The sequence below is a fragment of the Fragaria vesca genome, linkage group LG2 (assembly GCF_000184155.1).
Source record: "Fragaria vesca subsp. vesca linkage group LG2, FraVesHawaii_1.0, whole genome shotgun sequence".
NCBI lineage: Eukaryota > Viridiplantae > Streptophyta > Magnoliopsida > Rosales > Rosaceae > Fragaria > Fragaria vesca.
This window is the reverse complement of record NC_020492.1, coordinates 20,587,695-20,612,630: the sequence shown is the minus strand read 5'-3', so window position 1 is coordinate 20,612,630 and position 24,936 is coordinate 20,587,695. Positions and strand designations below refer to the sequence as shown.

Below are 24,936 nucleotides of genomic sequence, written 5' to 3'. Positions count from 1 at the left end.
GAGTCTGAGAGGCTCGATATTTATGGGATAAAAGTTTATCGCTTGCGGCATGCATTCGATTTTCCTTAGAAATTAATTTGGGGTAAACATTAAATATTTAATTATTAATTATTTTGTCCACTCACTCTAACGTTATTAAATGTTTTCCCCTGGGGCCCTTCGTTTTAAATTGCCCAGTCTGCAGAGTTCGGTTGGATCTAGTAGGAGACGAGGCATAGTCACCCGTCTTTTCGGCCAGTTTTCATCAGTAGGTTACCTGTTTCAACCTACTTGTGTTTTCTTGCTTCCGCTTGTGTTTAGTAGCTCTGAATACTTTAGAATTTTGTATATTATGTGATATTCAGAAGCGTTAAATTAAGAGTGTAATATGAAATTTTCGAGTTAGGGTTGTCCATCTGCAAGGGAGATTTTCTTAATCTTTTCAGTAAATTTTCCTTGGAGGTGGTCCCCGCACGACTTACTCTGGGTTTCAGGGTGAAATTCGGGGTGGGTCGTGTCACGTGTTCCATCGTTATTCTACATAGTCTCTAGGATTATGCAGAAACATTTGGCGCCGTCTGTGGGAATTTTTTATCTTATCGGCGAACGAGTAAGTTTTGAGGCCAGGGATCGGGGGGGCATTTTTTATCTTATCGGCGGACTTAAAGATTACGATGTATGTCAAGAAAAGCACGGCCCAGAATAAGCAAGACCCATTCAACACATGTCCTGAGTACAGACTTGGGGGGACTGGGACCCGGTATCGGGTACCCATTGATAAATGACTGGTCTATGGACATTTTATATATCAAGTCCCCACGCAAGACGTGTCTTGAACGGGAACTTGGGAGGACTTGTAGTCGATAGTTGAGAACTACCTTCCCCGCCCATAGACCAGTCATGAAACTTGTAGATACGATGTATATCATACCTCGCCATAGTGAAAGATCATTGGTACCACATCGGGAAGGTGTTCCTCCAAGCTCCACAAGAAGACACCATGATAATAGTTATGTATAGTTTGTCCCACATTGAAAATATGTAATATGTGGGAACCTTCCTTAGCTATAAAAGGAAGGCTTCCCATGTGTAGAAAAAAGAAATCTCTACTCACTCCACAAAGGCCTATTGGCCATAATAGTTGATTGTAAAGTGGACGTAGCCATGTCCTCCGATGGCATGGTGAATCACTACATGTCCTTGTCTCGTGCCCATGTTGTTTATTGTCCATGTTCGTGTTCCACCGTGATTCTACATAGTCTCCGAGATTATGCAGAAACATGTTTTTCAATTGCCGCCAAATTTAAGGAAACAAATCCCACACACTTTAGAGCTCAAGAAGATGGCCCAAAATTGTCCGTATCAAAAACATGGACTTCAAGTCGCACCTCCGGCACGTGACGGCAATATGACTACGGCGCACCTTGAAGTGGGGGCATTTGTAGACGCATAAAATTTAATGAGAATAATAATCATTGAATTATTCATAAGGCGCATGGACCCGATAAATTGCATACGTGGCTCGTGAGTTGGCAAAGTTGAAAAGTTTTCGAAAATGACACGTGGCGACGTGTGAATGGTCGTTCGACAACAAAAATCATCAATCCTGACCAAAAGCAGATATTAAATGTCAATCGATAATCAGATTTAAATCAAATTAAATTGATTATCGGAAATGAAGTCGGGCATTTAATCAAATCGGCAAAATACCTTATCGGTCATAATCGAATCAATAAATAAATACCAATTGATTTAATTATGTTAATAATTATAATTAGATCAATCAATCAAGACTGATTGATTTAATTATACCGTTAAAGAAACAAAATTAAAGCGGTGACTTCACGGATAAGCATTGACACTATAAATACCCCCTCTCACATCAAGAGGAGGACTTCCGGACAAGAGAGAAAAATTACTCCCGAGAGCTCAGAAGCCTCCCAAAACCCTTGAAGAATCATCAAGCTACCAAATAGCCAATTCTTCATCAACCTCAAGACGAAGAACAAATCACCGCGTGAAACCGCTCGTGGCCCAAACTCGATCAACATCAAGCCTCAGCGACCCTTGATCAACTCTTATCTTTAAGTCTTCAACAAATCAAAACTTCTACCAAGTTCTTCAACAAGCTTGTGAAGAATCAATAAGCACTAAACACACATGCCGATTCATCCGCCATCAAAGCCAAAGAACGTTCACCACGTGACACCGCTCGTGGCCTAAGTTCGATCAAGAACAAGCCTCTACGGCCCTTAGTCAATCAACTTCTACAAATCATCAACATGACAAGAAGTCCAAACTAAAACCATTCGATTCAAGATCAAGTGCTCGTCACCCTTGGATCAAATCGACGTCGGAGTTCGAATAAGAGAAAATTTTTGTAAAAGAATACCCACAGAGATTGTAACTCATAAATTTATCAATACAAATATTTTATTTTGTACACGTGTCTTTCTGTCATTTGTTACATGAATTTTCGTGTTTACACTAGTAACCAAAACCCCTGGCTTTTATGGAAATATAATTTGTACCATATTGTAAGTCTGTAACAGAGAGCATTTTCATATAAGTTTGAGCAAACAAATTACCCTATTTGATCCCTTTCGAACAACAAATCACCCTATGTGATCGATCTAGACATGATTCCGGCTCGAGCATAGTACATCATTTCCACCTTGAGAGATCCATGTTATGTAAATTAACCACGCACAAATACATGCAAGACACGTTCTCAAAGTAATAATTAATAATATTCCACTATAAGCTAGGGTATGGTCTGATATTGATTTCTAATAATTAATCAGAACCATTCATATTCTCTATTGTGATTCATCCTCTCATTGAATCTTAGATACTTAAATCTCCATCCCCATATTGATTGATTGGGACACAATGTTCAGAAGTGAATAATATATCCGAAAGAGGATGAAGAATAAAGAACTGAGAAAGAAAACCTAGAAAAATCTTTCATGATGAAAATACAATCGTGAATACGTGATGAGTGACAATGAAACTTTCATGTTGAATTGTTGATGAGTCGCCTGTTAGGTTTTATAAACCTAACTTATTATTCAGGTAAGTACCAGAAGTTTCCTCACCAATTCTATGATGTTACTGAACTTATTATTCAGGTAAGTACCAGAAGTTTCCTCACCAATTCTATGATGTTACTGAATCTTTTGTTCAGTCCACGTATCAAAAAATATGATCGAGACGTCGAACTAGTCGGCAATCCAAGCTGGTTTGAGGGGAGCAGTACGTACGTAAAAGCTTCTCTGCAATATCGCCACCGTGGGCATCACGTACGTTAAGGACGGAGTCAACAATATACGTTTCCGTATTTATTGACGAAAAATCAATTTTGACCAAAAACAACATGAATTTTTTTCTTTCATTTCACCCGATCCATGAAATTCGAGATTCCTAGAAGCGCGTTCGGCAGACAGATATAGAGACCAGAGAGAGAAGCAGGACAACAAACAAGTTTAGTTGTTTTGAGAGACAGAGAGGATTCGGGATTCGAGGAGAGTCCGAGGAATCCTCGTCCCTCTTTAAAACTTTGACGTGCCCTCTTCTCGTCTCTGATCCACCAATTTCTGGTGGGTTTCCCTTTTACGTGTTCAATTCCTCTTTGCCCTTCTCCCCCATTTTCCTAGGGGCATTGAGGGATTGGATTCGGCTGATAGATAGATTGTTTGTTTCGATTTTGAGTTTTGTTGATGGGTTTGTGATTTATGCATCATTGTTGCGAGGGTTTTGAGTGATTGCTTAGTTTGGCGGGGTTGGCTGGATTTCTTTGGATGTATCTAGTTATCACCGAGGAGCAGGATCGGCTTGTGAGCGTGCCCGACTCGTTTCTGGGTGTTCTCAGGCCATTTGACCTGAACTTTCTTCGCAATACCTTTCTTTTTTGCTGTTCGAGAGATAGATGGGATAAGGAGTTGTTCATACTTCAGGCAGGATAAATTTCATAATCGAATTTGTCGAATTCACAAGGCGTGTGTTTTTCTGCATTTCTTTTTGTGTGACAAAGTTTTGAGTCTTTGAGATGGGTTCTTCTGCGCAAAGATCATCAACCTTGACCACAAATGTGGCGGATTTAGTTGATGCTTCGGCTAACCGGCCTGAGGTATCGTTAATTGATAGCATGCCTGTGTATGTTAAAGAGCTGATTGCTGGAGGGGCAGCCGGGGGATTTGCTAAGACTGCCATTGCGCCGCTGGAACGGACCAAGATACTCTTGCAGGTGAGGCATTTCATTTCATTTTTGCATAAGGTTCTTGCTTTAGAAATAAGAGAGATTCTACTTGGTACATTGCTCTTCAGATTCTTGTGTACATGCTAGGTGCATTGACCTTCATATTTTTTTATTATATGTTTGTTTGTGTATACGCCTGCATTTTGCTTCTCTAATATGTGTCTTTTGTGTATTTGCATGGAATTCTATAGACAAGAGCAGAGTTTCGTTCTCTAGGGGTAGGGCAATCCTTGAACAAGGTGCTAAAGAATGAAGGTTTTCTAGGATTCTACAAGTAAGTTGGACATGAAGAATCTTTTTTTTTTCTCTGTTTTTTTTTTTTTTTTCTAGTTAGGTGTCCATCCTCCATTTTAATTAACTGTTCTGTAACTTCTTGTTGTCTTTCAGAGGAAATGGAGCTAGTGTTGTTCGAATTGTTCCATATGCAGCCTTACATTACATGGCATATGAGCGGTATAGGTGTTGGATCTTGGATAATTATTCTTCTCTAGGATCAGGGCCTCATATTGATCTTTTAGCTGGTTCAGCAGCTGGTGGAACGGCAGTTTTATGCACTTACCCCTTAGACCTGGCTCGCACCAAACTTGCTTATCAGGTCATTATCCCTTGGACATAGTTCTAAAGAGAAGTTGTCTTTTTTTTTTGCAACATTAAAATTTAGAATGCAGATTGAAGAAGTTTAGCAGAAATGGTGGATAAACTTGTGCTTAGTTAAGAACTGCACTTTTAAGTTCTTGATCGACTGGTTCGTTTCTAATCTTTTTTTATTTACTTCATTGATTGTGGTTTTACAGGTAGTTAACACCAGAGGAAACTTCAATTATGGTATGAAAGGTGTTCATACTCAAATCTCTTATAAGGGCATAGGAGATGTCCTGTCTAGTGTCTACAAGGAGGGAGGCTTGCGTGGACTTTATCGCGGTGTAGGTACGTATGTCATTACATGTGTGAGGGCCTAATTATGATATGTAGTAAACCGTTTATCACCACAGTACTTGTATGCATGAATGGCTGTTATTTCCATTGTCTAAGTAACAGTAGCAAAGATCTTTCTATTGAGTACTTATTTGTGTATCTAAGTTTGATTGATCTGTCAAAATTTGTCAATTTGAAGTGTCCTTGAGTCATATATGATGGACTAAACTAATACTGCGTTGAACCTTCATTGACTTTATCAGGCCCCACCCTGACTGGAATCCTCCCTTACGCTGGTTTAAAGTTCTACATATATGAGAAACTTAAAAGCCATGTTCCTGAGGAGTATGAAAAGTCTATTGGGATGAAACTTTCCTGCGGAGCTTTGGCTGGCTTAGTTGGGCAAACCTTCACATACCCATTGGATGTTGTTAGGAGGCAAATGCAGGTATTGCTTTTTCAATATTTCTTATAATTTTGGTGAGGTTAAACCTGTTTGAAGTTTTTTTCTTCTTTGCGTCATTGCATGGCGTTAAAAATCTGATGCAACAAGAAGCTATGAAGTCATAATAAATTATGAGAATTTCTTTTGTATGTTGTGGAGTTTCGAGGGAATTGAGTACACAAATATAGGTGGTGAGGAAATATCATTTGAATTCTCACATTAGTTTTGGGATGTAACAGGTTGAGAATCTGCAGCCTTCAGGGGGTGTCAAGTACAAAAACACAATGCACGGGCTTAAATATATTATCCGCAATCAAGGATGGCAAAAGTTGTTTGCAGGCCTGAGCATTAACTATATCAAGGTGATTGCTTGTTCCATATTGACCAAATGATTGTTATTTATAGGATTATTGTGTATAATTTGAAGCATCGACATCAGTTAGGCCAATTAGATAGAGAATATAAATTTCTGGTTCTTATGATAACTATGCTAATTTGGTATTTTGACATGCTTGCCTTGCCTGACAAAGAAGTTGTTATACTGTGCTCGCAGATTGTCCCTTCTGTCGCGATTGGTTTCACAGCATATGACGCAATGAAAGTTTGGCTCCACATTACGCCCCAACAGAAGTCCCAACGAATAACTGCTTCATAATCAGAGACTCAGAATCTGTAACACATGTTAACTTCAAATATATGGCATCAAGCCATCAATATTGAGCTAATACAACTGTTCTGTCTCTCAATCAAGAGGTGCTGCTAAATGTACCCAGCAAATTTTAAGTAGACCCAGGTGTACCCAGCAAAATTATACAATTTCTAACTACACCCAGCAACTTGCCAATAATACTCTTCTTTAATCACACCCAGCAAAACCCACACCCAGAACTCACACCCGGCAAAACCTGTATTCTCTTGCTTGAGTTATGATCATTTATGCAAAGCCTCACGCCATTTTGTTTGTTTGTTGACAGGTTAACACCATGTTTTGTTCTGATTCATGAGTAGTGTTTTGTTTTGCTCTGGTTTCAGTCTACTTACAATTATGAGAGACTTAATCAGTTTGATATGTTAAAGGATGCTTAAGTTATTTGAACGAGTACTTCAATGATATGCTTGAATGCACTGGATGACTTGAATCTCTTAGAAATGCATTTCTTCCTTTCCTTTATGACTGGTAACGTCCTCATCCTATATATAATCTGATAATTCTGATTCATCCCATATTCCCATATATATAATCTCATCCATTGTTTGTTCAATAGAGAGAAAGGGAAGCAATAAACGTTTCTCGATCATCATTCCTCTTCCTGGATATCAACCTCGAACAAGAGAAAGCAAGCTTCGCACCTTTAGTTTCTTCGTTTCGCACCTTTAGTTTCTTCATAAAGACACAAACTAAATAAGACTCCGATATTATGTTTGGTTTTGCTTTACAATGAGGTCCTAAACCTCATGAATCTCAATGACCCATAACCTTAAACACATTAAGATATATTTGTTCACAACCTTCTCGAGTTCTCGGTTAGATGTTGATGATGTTCTGCTGGGTACATCTATCTATAGATGGTGGTTTCAAATTTTTTTGGTTTTTTTGTTATTATGTTTATTATTATGACTATCAGTGTCACTTTAAATCAGGATAAATTTGTCTTTTTAAATAAAATTGTTATGCTGCGTATTTGCTGGGTATATTTAGCAACACCTATTACAAAATATCATTGATTTTACACCATTGTTGTTCCAAATAATTTTTCATCCGCGGTTCCCTGAGTGTGTTATTAACAACTAGTGAGTATCAAAACACAGACAATCGTGCCAATGTGTCTGAATATGCATGTTTTTTTTTCTTCAATAATCATGTTTTGGACTTTTAGCAAATGCCTTTCCAGATAGAGCCATGAACAGAGACAGTCCCATCACAAAAGGGCGTGTCTTCTTCATAGAAAACCCCATGCTCCTTTCAATTATAATGAGCTACTAAGGCCCATTTTGTTTTTGTGAAAAGTGATTCCTCATCCTCAAATCCCATTCTAATCATCCACTATCAATATCTAGGACCAGGAGTAACATATTGATCAGGAAGATGTTTAGTTTTCTCTCTTAGACAGAAAGTTCTAACAACCCAGTATTTCTACCATTTCTATTATATCTCTGATAGAAAATGTCACTCTCCACCATTACTCATTCGAGTCATTCCTGTCTGTCTTGGCATGCCAATTGCCTTGGAGATAAGGGGTCACAGTCAATTGTCACCAAGCTGTCCAAATGTCCAATATGTAGTAATGTTATTCAAGTCTCTCTTCCAGTTAGATCTATATCCTATGATTCCAATCCGTTCCTTCGAAGATGAGACTGTGTATATAAATATTGGAGTTATGGCATGAACTACTTCTGTACTAGCAAGCCAAGTGGTTATCTTCAAAGAAAGGCCAACTTCAGACCCAGTGGAGGTTGTGCTAAGGCCAGCAAGCCAAGTATATTTCTTTTTCAGTGTGACAACCTCTACTAGTCGACTAGGCTGGTTTTTAATTCTGGGTTTGTTGCGCAAGTAGATCTACACCTCAAAAAACTAACCAAGTTAATGGTGCTACCCTAATCAAAGTAAGAAAAATATATGCCTCTTGTGGTTTGCAAATGGGGCTGATAATATATTTATCACACCCAACCTCCTCTTGAAGATAAAGAAATCAATTATGGAAAACTGTTGCGGATAGAGACTCCTGCATTATTGGTAGGTTGACCATGCTCTAAAACATAAAACAGCAGCACAAACTGTAACAGATTCATGGTTGTTAGAGGAATAGTGTTGTTTTTCTATTGCAAATGCCAAATGGATTAAACATAATCTATGAATTATAGGATTTAGTCTTTGTAGAAAATAAGAAATAAAAAGAACTGAAGTAAAGAAAGCCAAAACCGCAGAAGTCAGTGAGTCAAAACCGGAAGAGATTCAAGGCTCAACAACCAAAACCGCAGCTTATCTTCTTGGTTCTCACACATTGTTGACCCTGCAAGCTTATATTTTTGCCATTAGAAGCATGTGTCCGTAAATATACGAGTAGTTTAGGTGCTTCTTCAGTCTTTCTCTTCAACTTCCATGAAGCTACCGACTTTGATTTTTCAAACACTGTAGTGAATTTACCAGTGCCACTAGCTAGTATATATACACTAAGATGATAAACTGTCTTCATTCCTTAAAATTCTCTCCACACTAACAAGTTGACTTGAGAAACATAGATTAAGGAAGAGGAAGAGGAAGAGGAAGAATCAGAAAAAAGAAAAAGAAGAAGGGGAGGAGGAGGAGCTTGCATTGCATGTAAGATAAAAGCTTAAGTGCTTAACTGATATTCTTGAGCATCTTACATCATAGTTCATACATATTGATATACTTCATATCATTCTTTAGTTCATAAAGCTTGATGGGTTGTTGTTGTTTCATTTGTTTGGTTTGGATTATGTTGGTAGTGAGTGTTTACTCCATGACAGCCTGAACTGAGTTTTCTGGTGCTTAATTTACAGTTGGTTTTGCTGAGCAAGTTCATCATTTGATCACTGCCAAAACTAATGGGCCTCACCGGCACCATAGAGACACTCACCGTGAGGTCCATGAGCTTAAGTACTGAAGATTCAGAACCTCATAAGAAGTCTAATGGGTTATTAGACTATGAAAAAAGTATGGAAAGGTCAATGAGCTTCAAGAACTGGGATCCCACAGAAGAAAAACTCAAAGCAGCTTCTGATACATATGATGAGAAATCACATTTGGTTTCTTCAGTTGGTAGAAACTGTGAAAAAATGCACATCAAGAAACCCACAATTCTGCTTCCTGAACCGATCATGTTGTTTTCTCCAAAGCTGGAGGCTAGTGAACGCGATGCTGCAGCAACCAGGCTTCAGAAAGTGTACAAGAGTTACAGGACTAGGCGCAACCTTGCAGATTGTGCAGTTGTTGTTGAGGAACTCTGGTGTGTGGCATGAAAATGTGACACTTCTTTTTCTTTTGAGTTTTGATACCCTTTTGTGTTAATTTGTTGCTTATATGTGCTTGGTGAATTTGTTGTAGGTGGAAAGCCGTAGACTTGGCAAGTTTAGAACGAAATTCGGTGTCATTCTTCGACATTGAGAAACATGAAACTGCTGTGTCAAAGTGGACAAGAGCTAGGAAAAGGGCAGCCAAGGTACTTATTTAAAATGGTTTATGTGAATGGAATTTTTGAGATGTGCAAATTAGTGGAGAAGGTCAAAGTTAACAAAGCAATATGTTTGTGTTTGTAGTTAGGGAAGGGGTTGTGCAAGGATGAGAAGGCTCAGAAACTAGCCCTGCAGCATTGGCTTGAAGCTGTGAGTATATATCCTTTATAACTCAGTTCTTTACAGAAAACTGTCTTCTTTCTGCTTCTTTACTTTTTCAATTCTGTTTACAAACCTTTGTTGTTTATGATTCTTATACGTTTTCATCGAATAATAGAAAAACAGTAAGAGACTAAGAGCTCATGAACTCTGGAAGCATTGTAATTCTATAGAGCAGTCCATGAATTGTAAGCTTAAAAAAATGGTTGTCACACAAGGATCATTAGACCATTTGGACAACCCTCTAACTAGGCATACTAATCCATAGAAATTCTTCTTCTTTTTTTAGTGACATTGGAATTGATCAAACAGAAACTGAAAATCTCTGGTCTTTTTTCCTACAGATTGATCCACGCCATCGGTATGGACACAATTTGCAATTCTATTACGATGTGTGGACTGCTTGCAAGAGCTCTCAACCTTTCTTCTACTGGTAATGAAAACAGCTTCCATCATTTATTTTTCTACGAATTTAGCACTCATAATGTTGACCTTTTTTTTCCTTCACCCTGAAACTGAAGGTTGGATGTTGGTGATGGTAAAGACACAAATGTCAAGAAGTGTCCAAGGCCTGATCTACAGCACCAGTGCATCAAATATCTTGAACAGGTAAGAACTCGTATACTAGTGACTATTACAGCTACTCTGACGTTAATATCTGCAGTCTCCATAGTAATAGTATTGATCTTTTCATTGTTTATTGCAGAGGGAGAGGGAAGCATATGAAGTGATCATAGAGGACGGCAAGCTAGTGCAGAAGCAATCAGGGTTACTTGTTGACACAGATGAAGGGTCAAAGTGGATATTTGTGCTGAGCACATCAAGGTCTTTATATGTAGGCCAGAAAAAGAAGGGTGCTTTTCAGCATTCAAGTTTCCTGTCTGGAGGGGCTACTACTGCAGCTGGAAGATTAGTTGCTCATAATGGGGTTCTTGAGGTACATAGTACATACATACATTATATTATACGTTTAAATTTAATTATAATCTCTCAAAGACATGCAATGCTAAGCCAATGAAAATTCTCATCTTTCACTTTCTTTCTTTTTCAGGCTATATGGCCATACAGTGGTCACTATCTTCCAACCGCAGACAACTTCAGGGAATTCATTGGCTTCCTGAAAGAGCACAATGTAGACCTAACTAATGTCAAGGTAATTAGGAGGCTAATAAGCAAAACATGTTTGATTTTACACCAAGTACATTAAAGATTGGATTTTGAAAAATATTTACTGTGTTACAGATGTATGCTGTTGATGAAGACAAAGCATATCAAAATGAATGCTCTATGCCAGAGGTGACAGGTTCATCCACAACCAAAGTGACCTTGGATGATTCTAACAGTGGTGCTGCCATTGAAGTTCCAGCAGATCATCATCAACAACAATTTGAGAGCAATGGGAGTAGTTCTAGTAGTAATGCAGATGATGTAGAAGAAGAACAAGCACAAGTATTTGACATGACAAAGCGCTTAGCTTGCAAGTGGACCAGTGGGCTTGGGCCACGTATTGGATGTGTGAGGGACTATCCAGCTGACCTTCAATGCCTAGCTCTTGAGAAAGTCAATCTATCACCAAGAGTCACATTGGGCCGCCGTGAAAGTTATACCCCAATCCCTTCACCTAGACCAGGCTCAAAGATCAGGGTCTCACCTAGGCTTGCATATATGGGCCTCCCCAGCCCAAGGGTAGCTAATTCCGCTCCGACATTTTAGGCCCCGTTTGGTTCAGAAAAACGGTATTTACCACCTCGAGCTAAAGGACTAATTTCAAACCCTCTAGTCCGGTTGGGTTTGCTTTTGGTTTCCTAAAAACTACTTTCTGAAAACAAAAGAGACCTAGCTCTCGACTGTGATGGGGTACATCTTGTTCCCGAACTTGTTTAGGGTTTAGGGAGTCATAGGAACGAAGCCGAACTTGTTATTCTTTTATTTCTTTGTCACTCTTTAAAATAATTTTTCTTGCAAATTTGTATATATGCTCTTCTTGTGAATGGTGCAAACACAATGTCCCCAAGGCATCATTCTTTTTCTTCCTCTGGGTTTTATGCAACACAGGCATCATGCAATGATAGTACAACACTGCTAGTCAGAGGGGATCCAATGTACTAAAACAGAAAGCAAGGATTCCAAATTCAAAGAGGTAGAGGATGATCATAAATGAAATGAATTTATTCCAAATAACCATAAAAGAGGGAATCCAAGGAGGAAAAATTGAAATAAAGAACAACCCTTTTCTGGAAGTACTCCATGAATTTAAATATGAAATGGGAAGAGAAAGATTGGAATTTTGAAATCTTGGTGGCAAAGGGACAAGAGTGTTCAACCTCGATGTCAACGTCTGACAACAACATATAAATTCTAGTTGGTGTTTGTTGTGAAATTCGAAAGGAAAAAATAATGCAAGTAAAACACAAAATGTACTTTTCTCTAAATAAGTGCTTCTTTTCCAGAACAGTCGTCAGTCTCCACTCTCCACTCTCCACTCTCCACTCCGCTGTCAATATTTCGTGCATGATTCAAAACGAAGCGATTAAAATAACAACAAAACAATAATTAGTGTTCCTTCAAATTTCAGTCTTCTGTTACGTGTGTTTCGAGTCTGTGCCATGTATTGAAATCTTATCATAAACCTCAGCAATTCTGTGCAGGCTTAAGGAAACCTTTCAATCACGTCAAATGTGTTCATAGCATTCAAGGATTAACTTGATTTAGTTTGGCCTGAATTTTGTAATAGTTCGATCACTTTGAGTGTGTCCTAACGGCTGTTAACTGAATTCTTTTAAATCCATAAATAGCGTTTTGTGACAATGTACTAATGCTTTTATCACGAAATAAAACCTCCAAACACTTTCATTCACCCCGGATCATCCGATCTTTACGACACTTCATTATTACATGTTATCGTGATGTTACACAAAATTGCAAGAACTAGTTGAAAGATAGATGAACAAGGGGAAAAGCCATATACCTTTCTAACCGGCTTTTCACATTTTCTCTCAAGGGTTATGGATTGCTCGATTCTGTTTATTCATTTAACTGACTCTAACTTCACTAATGGTTACAAAACTACGACATCAACTTTGTTACAATTAGAGTGGATCGAGGCAATGGATCACATACAGAGCTTCAACACAAAAAGGCTTCAATTCAAGGCTAAACAATGTCAAACGAATACAAGGTATTATGCATGTAATCAGACAACTACAGCCAACTACAGCGTATCTCAACTTCTCAATAATCGGTTGTTTATGATTTTGCTTAATTTTTAATCATATTCATAAGTTGATGATATTGTTTTGCAGTATTCACATATTGTATCGGTCTCTATTATAAGTTTGTAACATATTTTAATTAAAACTCATTGTTCTTTAATTGCTTTTTTTAGTTATCCATAGAGTAAAAACAAGCACCAAAAGCCAAAAAAACAATGGATCACTAACACAAATGTACTAACCCAAGATCCAATCTGGGGTTTTTCTAACATGAATGAAGCTAGTATCATCTTTAAATGAAAGAATTTAGTTTCTACCTACTCATTCAAACTTGTCCACCCAATCACATGCCCAGAACTGTGAAGGTCGCAACCAGAAATTGAAAACACAAAGGCACAAATGAAGAGTGACCAGTCATCCAATCCAGTTAGATACGTTGTCGGTTTCCCTTTTAACTTTTTTTCCTAACTTTTACAGAGTCGTGCCGTCGTGGCCACACTCCTCATTCTTCCCCAGATAAAGTGGTGCGCTGTAATTTCGTAAATCTTGCACAAAATGGGGGGCCATAACAAAACAAACTAGCACCAGTTTCCAAAGAATCGAGCGCCATTTATACGCTGCCTCTTGTCCTTTGCTGTGTGTTTTTGAATTTCAAATCTCGAACGGCTCTCACTTCATCTCTGAATCACTACCAACACAGCACCCCACTTATCCCACAAAACTAAGCCAACCACGTCCCACGTTGGAGTCTGTTGTGTTTTCTAAACCACAGTCACTCTTCTCCTTCAGTTTCAAGCTCTAACTTCTCCCAAAGATTTGAGCTTTCTGTTTCTGATTCTTACAAATATGGGTGCTTCAGGCAAATGGGTGAAGTCCCTTATAGGTATCAAAAAACCTGACAAAGATGACCAAGTAAAGCTCGCATCTTTCATCTCCTTAGATTTGCTTAGACCATTTGCACTGTGCTAGAACTTTCCCTAACTCTCTTTTGTTTTTTGGTTGTAGGAAAAGGTAGGTGGGAAGAATAAGAAGTGGAAGCTATGGAGGAATTCGTCAGGGGATTTCGGGTCTTCTTGGAAAGGATTCAAAGGGAGTCACAGAGCTGCTTCTGAAGGGTCTGATTCGCCAAGAAGGGCTGAAGCGTACACTGCTGCTGTGGCTACAGTGGTTCGAGCTCACCCTAGAGATTTCAGAGTTGTCAGGCAAGAATGGGCTGCTATCAGAATCCAAACGGCTTTCCGAGGCTTCCTGGTAATCTAACTGTTCTGCTTTTCCCATTGTTTACTTCATTATCATAGTGTAGAAATCTAAACCATAAACAATAGATCTAGATTGATGTGTCTGGAATCGGATTTAGGCTAGTTGGTGTAAAAAAGTTGAGATCTTTGTTGCAAAAATCGGTGTTTATTATCTTATAAATTGAAAAGCAGAGTACTCTGTTCTGTTCTGTTGTTGATGAAATGGCCAATTACAGATTTCGGGTCTAAAGTTTGAAACTTTGTAACTGATTTGTAGGCAAGGAGGGCTTTGAAGGCGTTGAGAGGGATTGTGAGGCTTCAAGCTCTGGTTCGGGGAAGACAAGTGAGGAAGCAAGCGGCTGTAACACTGAGGTGCATGCAGGCTCTAGTTCGAGTTCAGGCACGTGTGAGGGCTCGCCGCGTGCGAATGTCCATTGAAGGCCAAGCTGTGCAGAACATGCTCAATGAGCGCCGCACTCAAGCTGATCTCTTAAAAGAAGCTGAGGTACTTCAAATTCTTAGAACACTTTGCTTCGGCACATAATGAGAAAGAACAAATCTTTAGGGGTGTTTATTGTTGTTCGTTTATTGATGAAGTAGTGGAATTTGAAAATGCAGGAAGGGTGGTGTGATAGCAAGGGAACTATAGATGATGTTAAAGCAAAGATTCAAATGAGGCAAGAAGGAGCCTTCAAAAGGGAGAGAGCAATTGCCTACTCTCTTGCTCAAAAGGTAGTGTCAATTAATGAAGCCTAATAATGTTGATACATTTTTTTTTGGTCATGTTACTGCTTATATAAGCAAAGATTGAGTTTCTATTTTTGTTTTCTCAGCAATGGAGATCAACCCCAGATTCGAATTCACGCATCAATTCCTCAGTTTACTCTCTCAATAAGAACGAATTCGACAGGAACAGCTGGGGATGGAGTTGGTTAGAGCGCTGGATGTCAGCTAAGCCATGGGAGACTAGGTTGATGGAACAATCCAACAGTGATCCATCTGAGTTCACACCGCCTCCAAAGAAAATTGCAGACCCTTTTGTTGGCATCGGCAAACATTCGAAATCTTCAGAGCCACCATGCTCAGTCAAAGTGAGAAGGAACAATGTCACCACTAGGATATCGGCAAAGCCACCACACCTTGGGCAAGTGACTACTCGCTCATCGTCGAGCCCAAGTTCAGAGTTTAGGTATGATGACAGCCCTGGCTCATCTTCACTTACATCCACAACACCTGTTTCAGGAAACACCGGACTGGCTTCGGATAGAACAGATGAGAGCAGTAACTTTAGGCCAAGTTACATGAACCTGACTGAGTCAACTAAGGCAAAGCAGAAAGCAGCAAGTTATCAATCTCACAGAACTCAAAGGCAATCCATGGATGAGTTTCAGTTTCTCAAGAGGTCTGGGGCATTCTCTAATGGGGATTCCAAAAGTAGTGCTGGTTCTGAACCACCATCAGTCCATTTCTCAAAGCCGCTTGGCATGCCAACCCGCTTGGATAAGAACACTACGAAATTAAGGTGAAAGGGATACTTGATCATATGATTAGTTGGACTTTGCTTGAGAAAGATCAACCGCTTGTTGTTCCCTGTTCCCTAATTGTGTAAGTGTTTTGTGCTAGAGTAGTTTCCGCACCAGTAATAGATGCGTCCTTGATAATCGACCTTGATTATGATTTGAGGTTTCATTTGTAAAAAATGTTGATTTGTTGTTATGAAATTGCACACTGCTTCCTACTTATTTCATATTTCTTATGAGATTAATCATAAAACGTGTATACAATGTTTCACCCTAGGTTCTGAAGGATGTATCCTGCTGGAACCAAACTAGTTTATAAGGGGAGCGACTCAACAACTCTAGAAACAACTTCTTGAGCAGCATGACATGCTAAATCAACACTAAACAACTTTGCTTTTGATTTGTAAAACAGTAGAGCTTGTGGAACTCGCGATGATCATGACAGAAAAAGTTTAATGAGTACATCATGTCCGCTTAATAACTGTAAGCTTGACACTATTCTTGAAGTTAAGAACAATGCCGAACTCAAGTTCCAGAGGTGTGTCCATGTTTGGAGAGTGCCTGAATACATATTTCCGGTATAAATGTATCAGTGAGAGTTTTAGTTCTTGTAGAGAAAACTTCTGACCAATGCATGCTCTAGGCCCTATTCCAAATGGTATGAAAGCATAAGGATGCCTTTGTTTCTCTTCTTTGCCATTCGGATCAAACCTCTCTGGCTTGAACTTCTCTGGCTCAGGGAAGTTCTTTGGATCTTTCGCTAAAACTCCGGGAGCTAACCAGACCCAAGTCCCCTGCTCAAAACAAATATCTCATTAGGTTACATACAGTGATTCAAACCGGTATGAAGAGGTCCTTCGTTAAACAGCAGTGTACCTTTGGTAGAAGATAACCTCCTACTTCTACTTCTCTTGACGTTTCTCTTGCAACTAGTGGAGAAACCAAGTAAAACCTCATTGCCTCTTTAATAACCTGCCAATTTTGTATAGACATATCAAGCAAAAAAACATCAAACAAATGACTACTTGATTAGCTCTTGTTTCATGCTACTTACCTGTTCAAGATAAGGGAATTTGTGCTGAAGATCATGAGCTGTTGGGATCTGATCATGTGGACCAAATCCATCGATTTCTGCTAGCAACTTGCTTTCCACTTCCGGGTGTCCAGAAATCAAGTAGACAGCTGAGGACAATGTAAAAGATGTGGTGGCCGACCCAGCAAGCAAATGTTCATAAGTGACTGCACTAATGTAGTCTGGAGTGAACACACTCTTTGCTACTCCCTCTGACTCCCTTGCATTCAATATGAGTGACAAGAAATTCTTGGTACCTCGATCGCTATCTTTCATTCTCCTCATTACAATATGATCAAGCCGGCCTGCCAATTTCTGGTTAGTCCGGTCTACTTTCCAGTCCATAGTGCCCGGAATTCTCTTCAACATTTGCCTAAATGGCTCTTGTATTATGGGGACAAGTAGTCCCAATATGATCGATAAGGAACCTGACAAGTCCATCTTAAGATGAGTTGTGGAATAGATGTGTTGGTTGATAAAGTCTGAAACTTCATCATCATTCTTGTCTTCACCATTATCAACCTTGTTGATTGAATCACTAATAGACTGTGGTTTTGAAAGGCCAAAGTCGACACCAAAGGCAGCTTGTCCAATAACATCAGTGGCCAATCTGAGTGAGAGGTTTGAAAAGGTAATGTCTTCCTTGTTGGAAGAGTCATCAAGGTTTTGAGTTGCAGATTCAATATATGATTGCATGGTGGGAACAAGGCTGGCTAGGTATGAAGGTTGATACACTGATAAAATGGTGTTTCTCATGGTTGACCATCTTGTATCCCTGAATCAATTAGGCTCAAAATCAATCTCAGTAAAAAAAAAATAAAAAAATAAAAAATAAAATAAAAAAAACTTTAGCTGATATTCTCCACATCATACATGAAAATAACATTACCTGGTGAAAAAGAGACCCTTTTGGTGAGGAGGTGAGGCTGAGATTGGAGATGGTATGCTTCTGTTTGGAATGTCTTTGAATTTCTTGATTCCAACTTCTCTACAAAGTTCTGCATCTGCTACAATTATAAGTGGCTGTCTTCCCATATGAAACCTGCCCAATATTAATCAACAAATTTACCTGACATGACTAAAGTTTGAAGTCAACTACAAGATCAAATGTGTAATCAACACCACAAACTCATAATTAATAGAAAAAAAAATTGCCACAATCTGAGAGTGCAGTTAAGATTTCTCACAAACAGTTAAATTTCTGCTTCAAACAACAAGCTTGATATAGCTAGTTGCTACTTGCTACATCCAGAAACACATACTAACCTGAAGATAGGGCCATATTGCTTGGCAAGAACTGAGAACAAATCAGGACCATGCTTAGCCAGCAAGGGAAGGTGTCCTAGAAAAGGGATAGTTCGTGGGCCAGGAACCCTTCTCACTCCCCAGTATGGTGCATACAAGTATCCCAAGACTCCAGCCAATACTGCCAGCACTGTGAGAGTGGTTGACACCAGAGAACCATTGGTAATCAAAAACTCCATCCCCATCAATTTGTGAAAGCTGTCTTCCTTAGTTCTCTGAGTGAGAAAGAAAGAGAGGAGAGTATACCTGATCAAACAAACATAGGTTTGGTTTAATATATAGCTGATGGAATAAGCGGCTGGGTCTCACTGCTCACTAGTCAACTTGAACAAGGTTACTGGGTCCTTTGTCTCTATGCAAATGATTTTATTCCTGAAATTTTTGCACGATGTTGCGGTGGTGACATTTCCTGTCGGCCAGGACACTATGTTCGCTTTCATGCTTTCAAAATTCAACTGTGTTTTGGAGTATCAAAATTTTAGAGTCTACAAGCGTTTCATTACTTCAGAGCATTATAGGACCGCTTTCAAGCTCTAGATGCATAATCTGCCGACCAAACTTTGAAAAGAATATATACTTTTTTTTTTTTATGAAAATAGGTCATCCTTTATTAGCTCAATAAGCAATACAAAAACGATCCCCTCAATGAAGGCGATAGAATAAACCGTTGCGTAAAAACTACTACAAATCCAATTAAAAAAAAAAAACTAATACTAACAATCTCTTAGTACACCCACCTTCTTGTATGAAGCCCAAAACAAAGAAATTATAGAGCCCAACTAATAAAATATAAGTCTCAATTAAGGGACCACCGAGTCTCTATTTCCTTTACGATCTCTCTCGCTCAAGGCAAGATAATAAAAAGTCCAATATCCTTTCATGAAAAAAGATATGAACCCAAAAAAGAAATAAAATTAAAAAACAAAATAACAACCCAAGCCCAGCAAAGCCCAGCTAATGTCATCCTGATGGAAACCCTAGCCGCCATCAACCAACGTGCAGCGCCGCCGACACCCCACCCTGAAACCACCGTTGTCGCCCCAACATTGTGACACCCACCATCAACAACCCAACCAAGGAGGTGATGCAGCCCTCACAGCACTCTGCCATCAACCACAGTGACGACGTGAGAAAGAAGAAAAGAATCTCCAGGTTTCCATTCACCATCAATCCAAATGTCGGCGTCACCGTCCCGTAGCACCGTCGCATAAACCCCATTCTGAACCACCACGCAAGGCTCACTCATCGCTGCCTCACCCTCAATTCCACTGCCCTTGATAACAATTGGAAGGAAACAACCATCCTTCCAGCCACCATCAATCTCTCTTTCACCACCAGAAACCAAAGCCTTCAACTTCATCTCCCGTTCAACACGAAACTTGTAACGCCCCAAACTGCACCTCTTCAATTTGAGTATGTAACAGTGCCACGAGACTTTAAAACGTAAACCAAAAGCTCGATTTATATCCTAAAGTAACGCAAGGCATTTTAGTAAAAACTTATCGAAAAATACAATGGAAGCTAAACAGAAAATTGAGGTGAAAACTTTTAATCTCTGAAATTCTATTTGTCGAGATTCCAATACATATGGTCACCATGTATAAACGAATATCAGGGAATAAACAAACAAATAACCGTAATATAAAACAGTTTTTAAAGAAGTCCAAAAACTATGGGACTCACGAGAAAATTTAATTGAATTAGGTTAACAACCAAATGACAAATTATGAACTTTAACCTGCACACCCAGCTCCGTCCTCCACTGTCCCGTTAGCAGTGCACAGTACCTGCACAACAAACTATTGTAAGGGTGAGCTTTTGTCCTCGTTGCTCAGTAGGAACTTACCTCGACTAAGTTTGAAATCAATACTCATGGGTACCCAGTATAAAAACAATTTAAAACCATACTTAATGTAAACAACATGAGTTAAAAATCAATGCACAATATTTCAATAAAACTGGCGCCAAGTCCAAACATCACCTGATGGCCGGTCATCATCGACCCACTATCCAACTTACCTCATTTTTCTTGTGTACAACAGGTAAGTGTAGTGAGAGTGTCCACTTACGCCCTTTCGCCTAGAAGCAGTGCCACTCCACAAGGGATGTAAGACACTCTTTCGTCCATAAAGGCCCATCCAGAGGTTTAGGGGATCGAAACCCAAGGAAGTAGCTATGCCCCCCTCACTCTCAAGCCATCAATAAATCTCACGGTTTGGTCAATAACAATCATAATAAATAACCAAACCAAACATGCATCATTTATATAAAACATGGGAAAAGCTTTAATCAAGAAAAGTCGTGAATCCCCTACCTGGATTCCAACACTTTTCCCCTTGTGCTCCACGAGTCACGAACCCTTCGTTCCTTGGTCACTGAAATTCCTATTGTCCAACATAAATGTCGTTAATATCATATCGACATAACAATTCAAGTATCGACGATTAACAAATCGTCAAACCAACTTTTCGTGGTCTAACCATGATTTGTCCAATATCAACCACATGCGATCAATCAAGGCTAAAATACCTTCTCAACTAATTCAACGATTAGTTTCGATCATCGAATACTAATCGATAATAAAATCCAATACTTCCATTTTTACTTTTAATCAAACTTTGCCGCATAGTATTTCAACGTAATTACTATGGGCACCCAAGTTTCTTTTTATACACAACAACATTCATAAACACACAAACTCAAGACTCATGTCGAGGTCACTCACTTCAAGTTTCAAGCATAGCCAATATCAACCTTTTTAACTCAAGGTCCTCTAGTTCACTATAATCTCATCAACTCTACACAATCAATGATCAGGAAGATCTTAATCCCATGACTTGATCATATCTTCATCCTCAAATTTGACACCACAACCACACACAGAAAAGCAACCAAATTTCCAATTACACAAAAGAATTTCCAGAATTCCTTAATAACAATTAAACTAAATCCCTCAGTTCATAATCACACCTATATACCCATTAACCACTTGATTACCTATAGATATAATGACTGGTTCCAAGCTTAACACACGGTAAGTACCAACTTTTCCGGAACAAACACAACATACATAAACTTGAATATACCCTTGAGTAGCTTTATCAGCCAAAATCTGTTCAATACCAACTGCACAGATTCAACACGTCAACAAAACTCAACTACAACTTCCCAGCCTTACAAACACAATTTCATAACTCAAGTATCTGCGGCATCATTCAATTTTTTAAAGCTAACATTCCATTTCATGTTAACCATAACAAAAATACAGAAACTCAATTTCCAAAACTGATCCATAGTCACAGCAGGAACACAGATGCGATACAACAACAAAACTTTTCAGAACTAGTCACCAAGCTACACACAAATTATCCAATTCACTCTTAAATCAATCAACAACAAAACTCTGAATTTGCTTCTTAAAATTTACCTTCAATGTAGCTCGATATCAAAGCAAAAGCTTTGCGCCCTTCTCTGCCCAAACTTGCTAACGAAGAACCAATGACCCAAAATCAGCAACCCTTAGAAGTCCTTGTTCACAAACGCAGCAGAGACCAAAACCAAACCCAGAAATAAAGGAGGTCGCCGGCGGGGACGAATTCCGTCAAGGGCAGAGAAACAGCCCAGAAATCCCAAAAACTAAAGCCAATAAACTTCAATCTAAACTGAAAAATAATTACCCTAGAATGATGAGCACGACGAGAAAGGAAACCATACCAAGAGAAGTCGGGTTCGCAGCCTGAAAACCCAGAAATCCGGCGGAAAAGTCGAACCTTCTTGTCGTCGTTCCTCCTCCTACGGTCACCGATCGGAGAAACGAAGGCTAGAGGCGCATCGGGGACCTCAAGGCGGTCCAGCCGGTGGTGGCCAGTCGCCGGGTAGCCACCGGACGGTGAGGCGGCGTTGATGCTCGAGTCGGTGTCGGAGAGAGAGACTGAGGTGGTCCGACAGCCCGACTAGTTGAGTCTCCTTACTTACTCCTGACCGACTTTAATTCCGGCGGCTAAGATTGGACGGTGTAGATTTCAATGGTCCAGATCTCACCGCATAAATTCCTTATTACTTTCTAATTTCCAAAAATCATATAAAGTATCTCCGCACTCCAATTTCCTGAAAATTTTCACGAACTCGTCATGACACGTACTTTAATATCAAACTCTAATATCAAGGTTTTCACCTTGTAGAAATATCTGAAAAATATCCTCGAGCATTAACTTAATAACCGAAATCGTAAACCAATCCACGAACGATCTCGATATAATAAACTCGATAAATTTTCGGGGTATTACAAAACCAGATCCAGTTCACCAGGCATTGACTTGAACCATAAACTCGCAAGCGTACGAATCGTGTCAAGTAAGAGAAATATTTAGACATTAGTTATCGTACCACGAGGATTAGGTTGAACTTAACCAAGGTAATCGACTCTAAAAGTACTAAAAGGCAGACAAGAAAAATAAAATAAAGACAAAGAAAACTATAAACAAACATTCAAGACACCAAGTCCTGGCAATGCTCGGCCTATCTCGCACTAAGCCTAATCAAAACCACTAACTTGTACCCTGAGGGTGGTTATGCACAAATGAGTCGATAGTTGAAAAGAAGTTAAATTGGGGATTAACTAAATTAATGCAAACTACAATGAAAGTAAACAACTAACTAACAAATTAGAAAGTAAATTTGGTTTTTTAAATCAATGGGGACATGGGAGTGTCGGGTTATCCACACTAACCCTCTTGCAAATATTGATACCAATTTTACAAACGCATGTATTTTCTAATGTGTCAAGTCCCGTATCTAATACCGGTTAAGGTTACTAGACCAATTATCTTTTCGGTATATTGATTATGCCGGTTAAGACCACAATCAACTCTCTAATATAGGCACTACGGCGGTTAAAGCCGAAATACTTAAATTAAAGGCCTAGAGTGCAAGATAATAGAGACCCAAGCAAGCTTAGCTACAATTAAGCTAGCTAATTGTTACCATGCTCAAATCCTAGATGCCACAAGACTAACAAGTAGTCAACTCATTAATCTACTCATCACAATTGCCCACAACATAATTTCAAATGGTGACTAAGCCTAGAAACATGCTTCTAAGGACCAATAAATTCGGATTTAAAGCATACACAATGAAAATTGCATGTATTATAATTAAAGCATCAATGTCATTACAAGATGAGTTAGGGATTCACAACCCTAACTCCTAAAATCAAACTACTCACTACCCATTAGCAAATACATCATCCAATACATGAGAAATTAAGAGAATGGATAGAGAACAGAAGAACACAAGCTAGATTCACAAATTGCTATAAGCAATTATGAACCCACTTGAAATTAAGTCTCCCCTCTATACTAAAACTAAAATCTTTTGTGTTAGTGAAGTCTTGATGATGTTGGTGAGAGCTCCTTAATCCCTTTTGAAGATGAAAGTGGTATTGAGGAGAAATTGGTGGTGAGGAGAATGATGTTGAGGTGAAATGGTGTCGAGGTGAAATGGAAGAGTGAAGAATGGGAGAGAATGGTGAAGTGGTGCGGCTGTGTTGGTCTCCAGAAGAAAGAAGAGAGGATAGAATGAGACTAGTCAATCACTCGCGCGTTGCTGCGGGTTAGGAAATTTTTAACAATCATTGTGATTTGGCTCAGTCTATTTAAGGGCAATCTAAACGGACAAAGTGAAAGAGATGTTATATCATCCCTTGCGGCAAAGCGTGTTGTAGCGGGTGACATAGCAAATTACTATGCAAAATTGCTGAACACAATTGTAAAAATGGATATGCAAAATTGCTAAAATACAGTTATTATCCAAAATTGCGGCAAAGCGTGTTGTAGCGGGTGACATAGCAAATTACTATGCAAAATTGCTGAACACAATTGTAAACATGGATATGCAAAATTGCTAAAATGCAGTTACTATCCAAAATTGCTCAACACAATTGTAGAAAGATGCACTTACTATGTAAAATTGCACAACACAATTTTGTTTAAAAAGATGCACTTAGTATCCAAAATTGCTCAGCACAATTGTAAAAATGGCTAGTTGTTACCAAAATGTTCTATGTTTTGTTTGTGTTGATGAGAAGTTCAACTGTTCCTGATTGTAGAGAGCTGCTTAAATCAGAGAAGTGTAATTGTGGTTACCAACAAACAAAATAACCTCTTTCTGCAGGTCTTTAATGTACTCAACTGCCAACTCCAATATATTTCTCCTGTGTTCGTTTGCTGCCAGGGATTCAACATTCAATATGTAAAGCTAAATTCAAGAAAACATGCACACATTACAGTTTTGATTAATTAATGTAGAAATTCTTTACTACCTTGTCCATGTTTGGGAAAAGATCTTGCAGCTTCCTTATTCTTTGTTTTTCGAGACAGAAGAGAAAGAGAGGAAGGGAACGACTCTCTCTCCCCCATATAATCTCAACCGACAAAAAAATAGGGCTCCACCGACAAAAAACAGGCCCAACATAGAGGCCCAAATCTATTAAAACTGAGAGTGACATTACTGTTTTTTACTGTAAATAAACAGTAAATCACTGTATATAAACAGTGATCAACAAATTTATCTATTACTAAAGCTTGGTCGACTGTTCATATCATAGGCATATGAACAGTGATTTTTTTTTTTTTTTTTTTG

General features: G+C 38.9%; 5 protein-coding genes across 5 annotated transcripts; 3 read left to right on the top strand and 2 right to left on the bottom strand.

The window, feature by feature from the left end:
* Positions 1-3,178: 3,178 nt before the first annotated feature.
* Positions 3,179-6,691, top strand: LOC101314429 (graves disease carrier protein-like). Its single transcript, XM_004291009.1, has 7 exons — positions 3,179-4,225; positions 4,429-4,511; positions 4,625-4,832; positions 5,032-5,164; positions 5,416-5,600; positions 5,837-5,959; positions 6,151-6,691. The coding sequence occupies exons 1-7, from the start codon at positions 4,028-4,030 to the stop codon at positions 6,250-6,252; spliced, it is 1,032 nt and encodes a 343-aa protein (XP_004291057.1). The 5' UTR covers positions 3,179-4,027; the 3' UTR covers positions 6,253-6,691.
* Positions 6,692-8,789: 2,098 nt separating this feature from the next.
* On the top strand, positions 8,790-11,930 carry LOC101314148. The gene is made up of 9 exons (XM_004291008.1): positions 8,790-8,916; positions 9,120-9,565; positions 9,664-9,778; positions 9,876-9,941; positions 10,295-10,383; positions 10,472-10,559; positions 10,657-10,887; positions 11,002-11,103; positions 11,193-11,930. The coding sequence occupies exons 2-9, from the start codon at positions 9,165-9,167 to the stop codon at positions 11,661-11,663; spliced, it is 1,563 nt and encodes a 520-aa protein (XP_004291056.1). The 5' UTR covers positions 8,790-8,916; positions 9,120-9,164; the 3' UTR covers positions 11,664-11,930.
* Positions 11,931-13,901: 1,971 nt separating this feature from the next.
* Positions 13,902-15,926, top strand: LOC101308841. The gene is made up of 5 exons (XM_004292750.1): positions 13,902-14,074; positions 14,168-14,413; positions 14,678-14,905; positions 15,019-15,132; positions 15,234-15,926. Exons 1-5 carry the CDS (start codon positions 14,009-14,011, stop codon positions 15,924-15,926), a joined length of 1,347 nt encoding a protein of 448 aa, XP_004292798.1. The 5' UTR covers positions 13,902-14,008.
* Positions 15,927-16,115: 189 nt separating this feature from the next.
* On the bottom strand, positions 16,116-18,553 carry LOC101313860 (thromboxane-A synthase-like). The gene is made up of 5 exons (XM_004291007.1): positions 18,259-18,553; positions 17,882-18,034; positions 16,975-17,767; positions 16,797-16,892; positions 16,116-16,714 (listed from the first exon to the last, which is right to left on the bottom strand). Exons 1-5 carry the CDS (start codon positions 18,480-18,482, stop codon positions 16,385-16,387), a joined length of 1,596 nt encoding a protein of 531 aa, XP_004291055.1. The 5' UTR covers positions 18,483-18,553; the 3' UTR covers positions 16,116-16,384.
* Positions 18,554-19,078: 525 nt separating this feature from the next.
* On the bottom strand, positions 19,079-20,622 carry LOC101313570. Its single transcript, XM_004291006.1, has 4 exons — positions 20,612-20,622; positions 20,317-20,504; positions 20,036-20,084; positions 19,079-19,765 (listed from the first exon to the last, which is right to left on the bottom strand). The coding sequence occupies exons 2-4, from the start codon at positions 20,433-20,435 to the stop codon at positions 19,391-19,393; spliced, it is 543 nt and encodes a 180-aa protein (XP_004291054.1). The 5' UTR covers positions 20,436-20,504; positions 20,612-20,622; the 3' UTR covers positions 19,079-19,390.
* Between the last annotated feature and the right edge of the window lie 4,314 nt (positions 20,623-24,936).

Coding starts and splice junctions, on each gene's coding strand:
- LOC101313570 (XM_004291006.1), bottom strand. CDS start 20,435: ATGGGCCTTTATGGACGAAAGAGTGTCTTACATCCCTTGTGGAGTGGC. Junction 20,085..20,316: donor TTGTACACAAGAAAAATGAG/GTAAGTTGGATA, acceptor TTTGTTGTGCAG/GTACTGTGCACTGCTAACGG. Junction 19,766..20,035: donor GGACGGAGCTGGGTGTGCAG/GTTAAAGTTCAT, acceptor GCGTTACTTTAG/GATATAAATCGAGCTTTTGG.
- LOC101313860 (XM_004291007.1), bottom strand. CDS start 18,482: ATGGGGATGGAGTTTTTGATTACCAATGGTTCTCTGGTGTCAACCACT. Junction 16,893..16,974: donor AATTCCCTTATCTTGAACAG/GTAAGTAGCATG, acceptor CAAAATTGGCAG/GTTATTAAAGAGGCAATGAG. Junction 16,715..16,796: donor GAGGTTATCTTCTACCAAAG/GTACACTGCTGT, acceptor TGTTTTGAGCAG/GGGACTTGGGTCTGGTTAGC.
- LOC101314429 (XM_004291009.1), top strand. CDS start 4,028: ATGGGTTCTTCTGCGCAAAGATCATCAACCTTGACCACAAATGTGGCG. Junction 5,165..5,415: donor TGGACTTTATCGCGGTGTAG/GTACGTATGTCA, acceptor TGACTTTATCAG/GCCCCACCCTGACTGGAATC. Junction 5,960..6,150: donor TGAGCATTAACTATATCAAG/GTGATTGCTTGT, acceptor CTGTGCTCGCAG/ATTGTCCCTTCTGTCGCGAT.
- LOC101314148 (XM_004291008.1), top strand. CDS start 9,165: ATGGGCCTCACCGGCACCATAGAGACACTCACCGTGAGGTCCATGAGC. Junction 9,942..10,294: donor TGCAGCATTGGCTTGAAGCT/GTGAGTATATAT, acceptor TTTTTCCTACAG/ATTGATCCACGCCATCGGTA. Junction 10,384..10,471: donor TCTCAACCTTTCTTCTACTG/GTAATGAAAACA, acceptor CTGAAACTGAAG/GTTGGATGTTGGTGATGGTA.
- LOC101308841 (XM_004292750.1), top strand. CDS start 14,009: ATGGGTGCTTCAGGCAAATGGGTGAAGTCCCTTATAGGTATCAAAAAA. Junction 14,075..14,167: donor AACCTGACAAAGATGACCAA/GTAAAGCTCGCA, acceptor TTTTGGTTGTAG/GAAAAGGTAGGTGGGAAGAA. Junction 15,133..15,233: donor CCTACTCTCTTGCTCAAAAG/GTAGTGTCAATT, acceptor TTGTTTTCTCAG/CAATGGAGATCAACCCCAGA.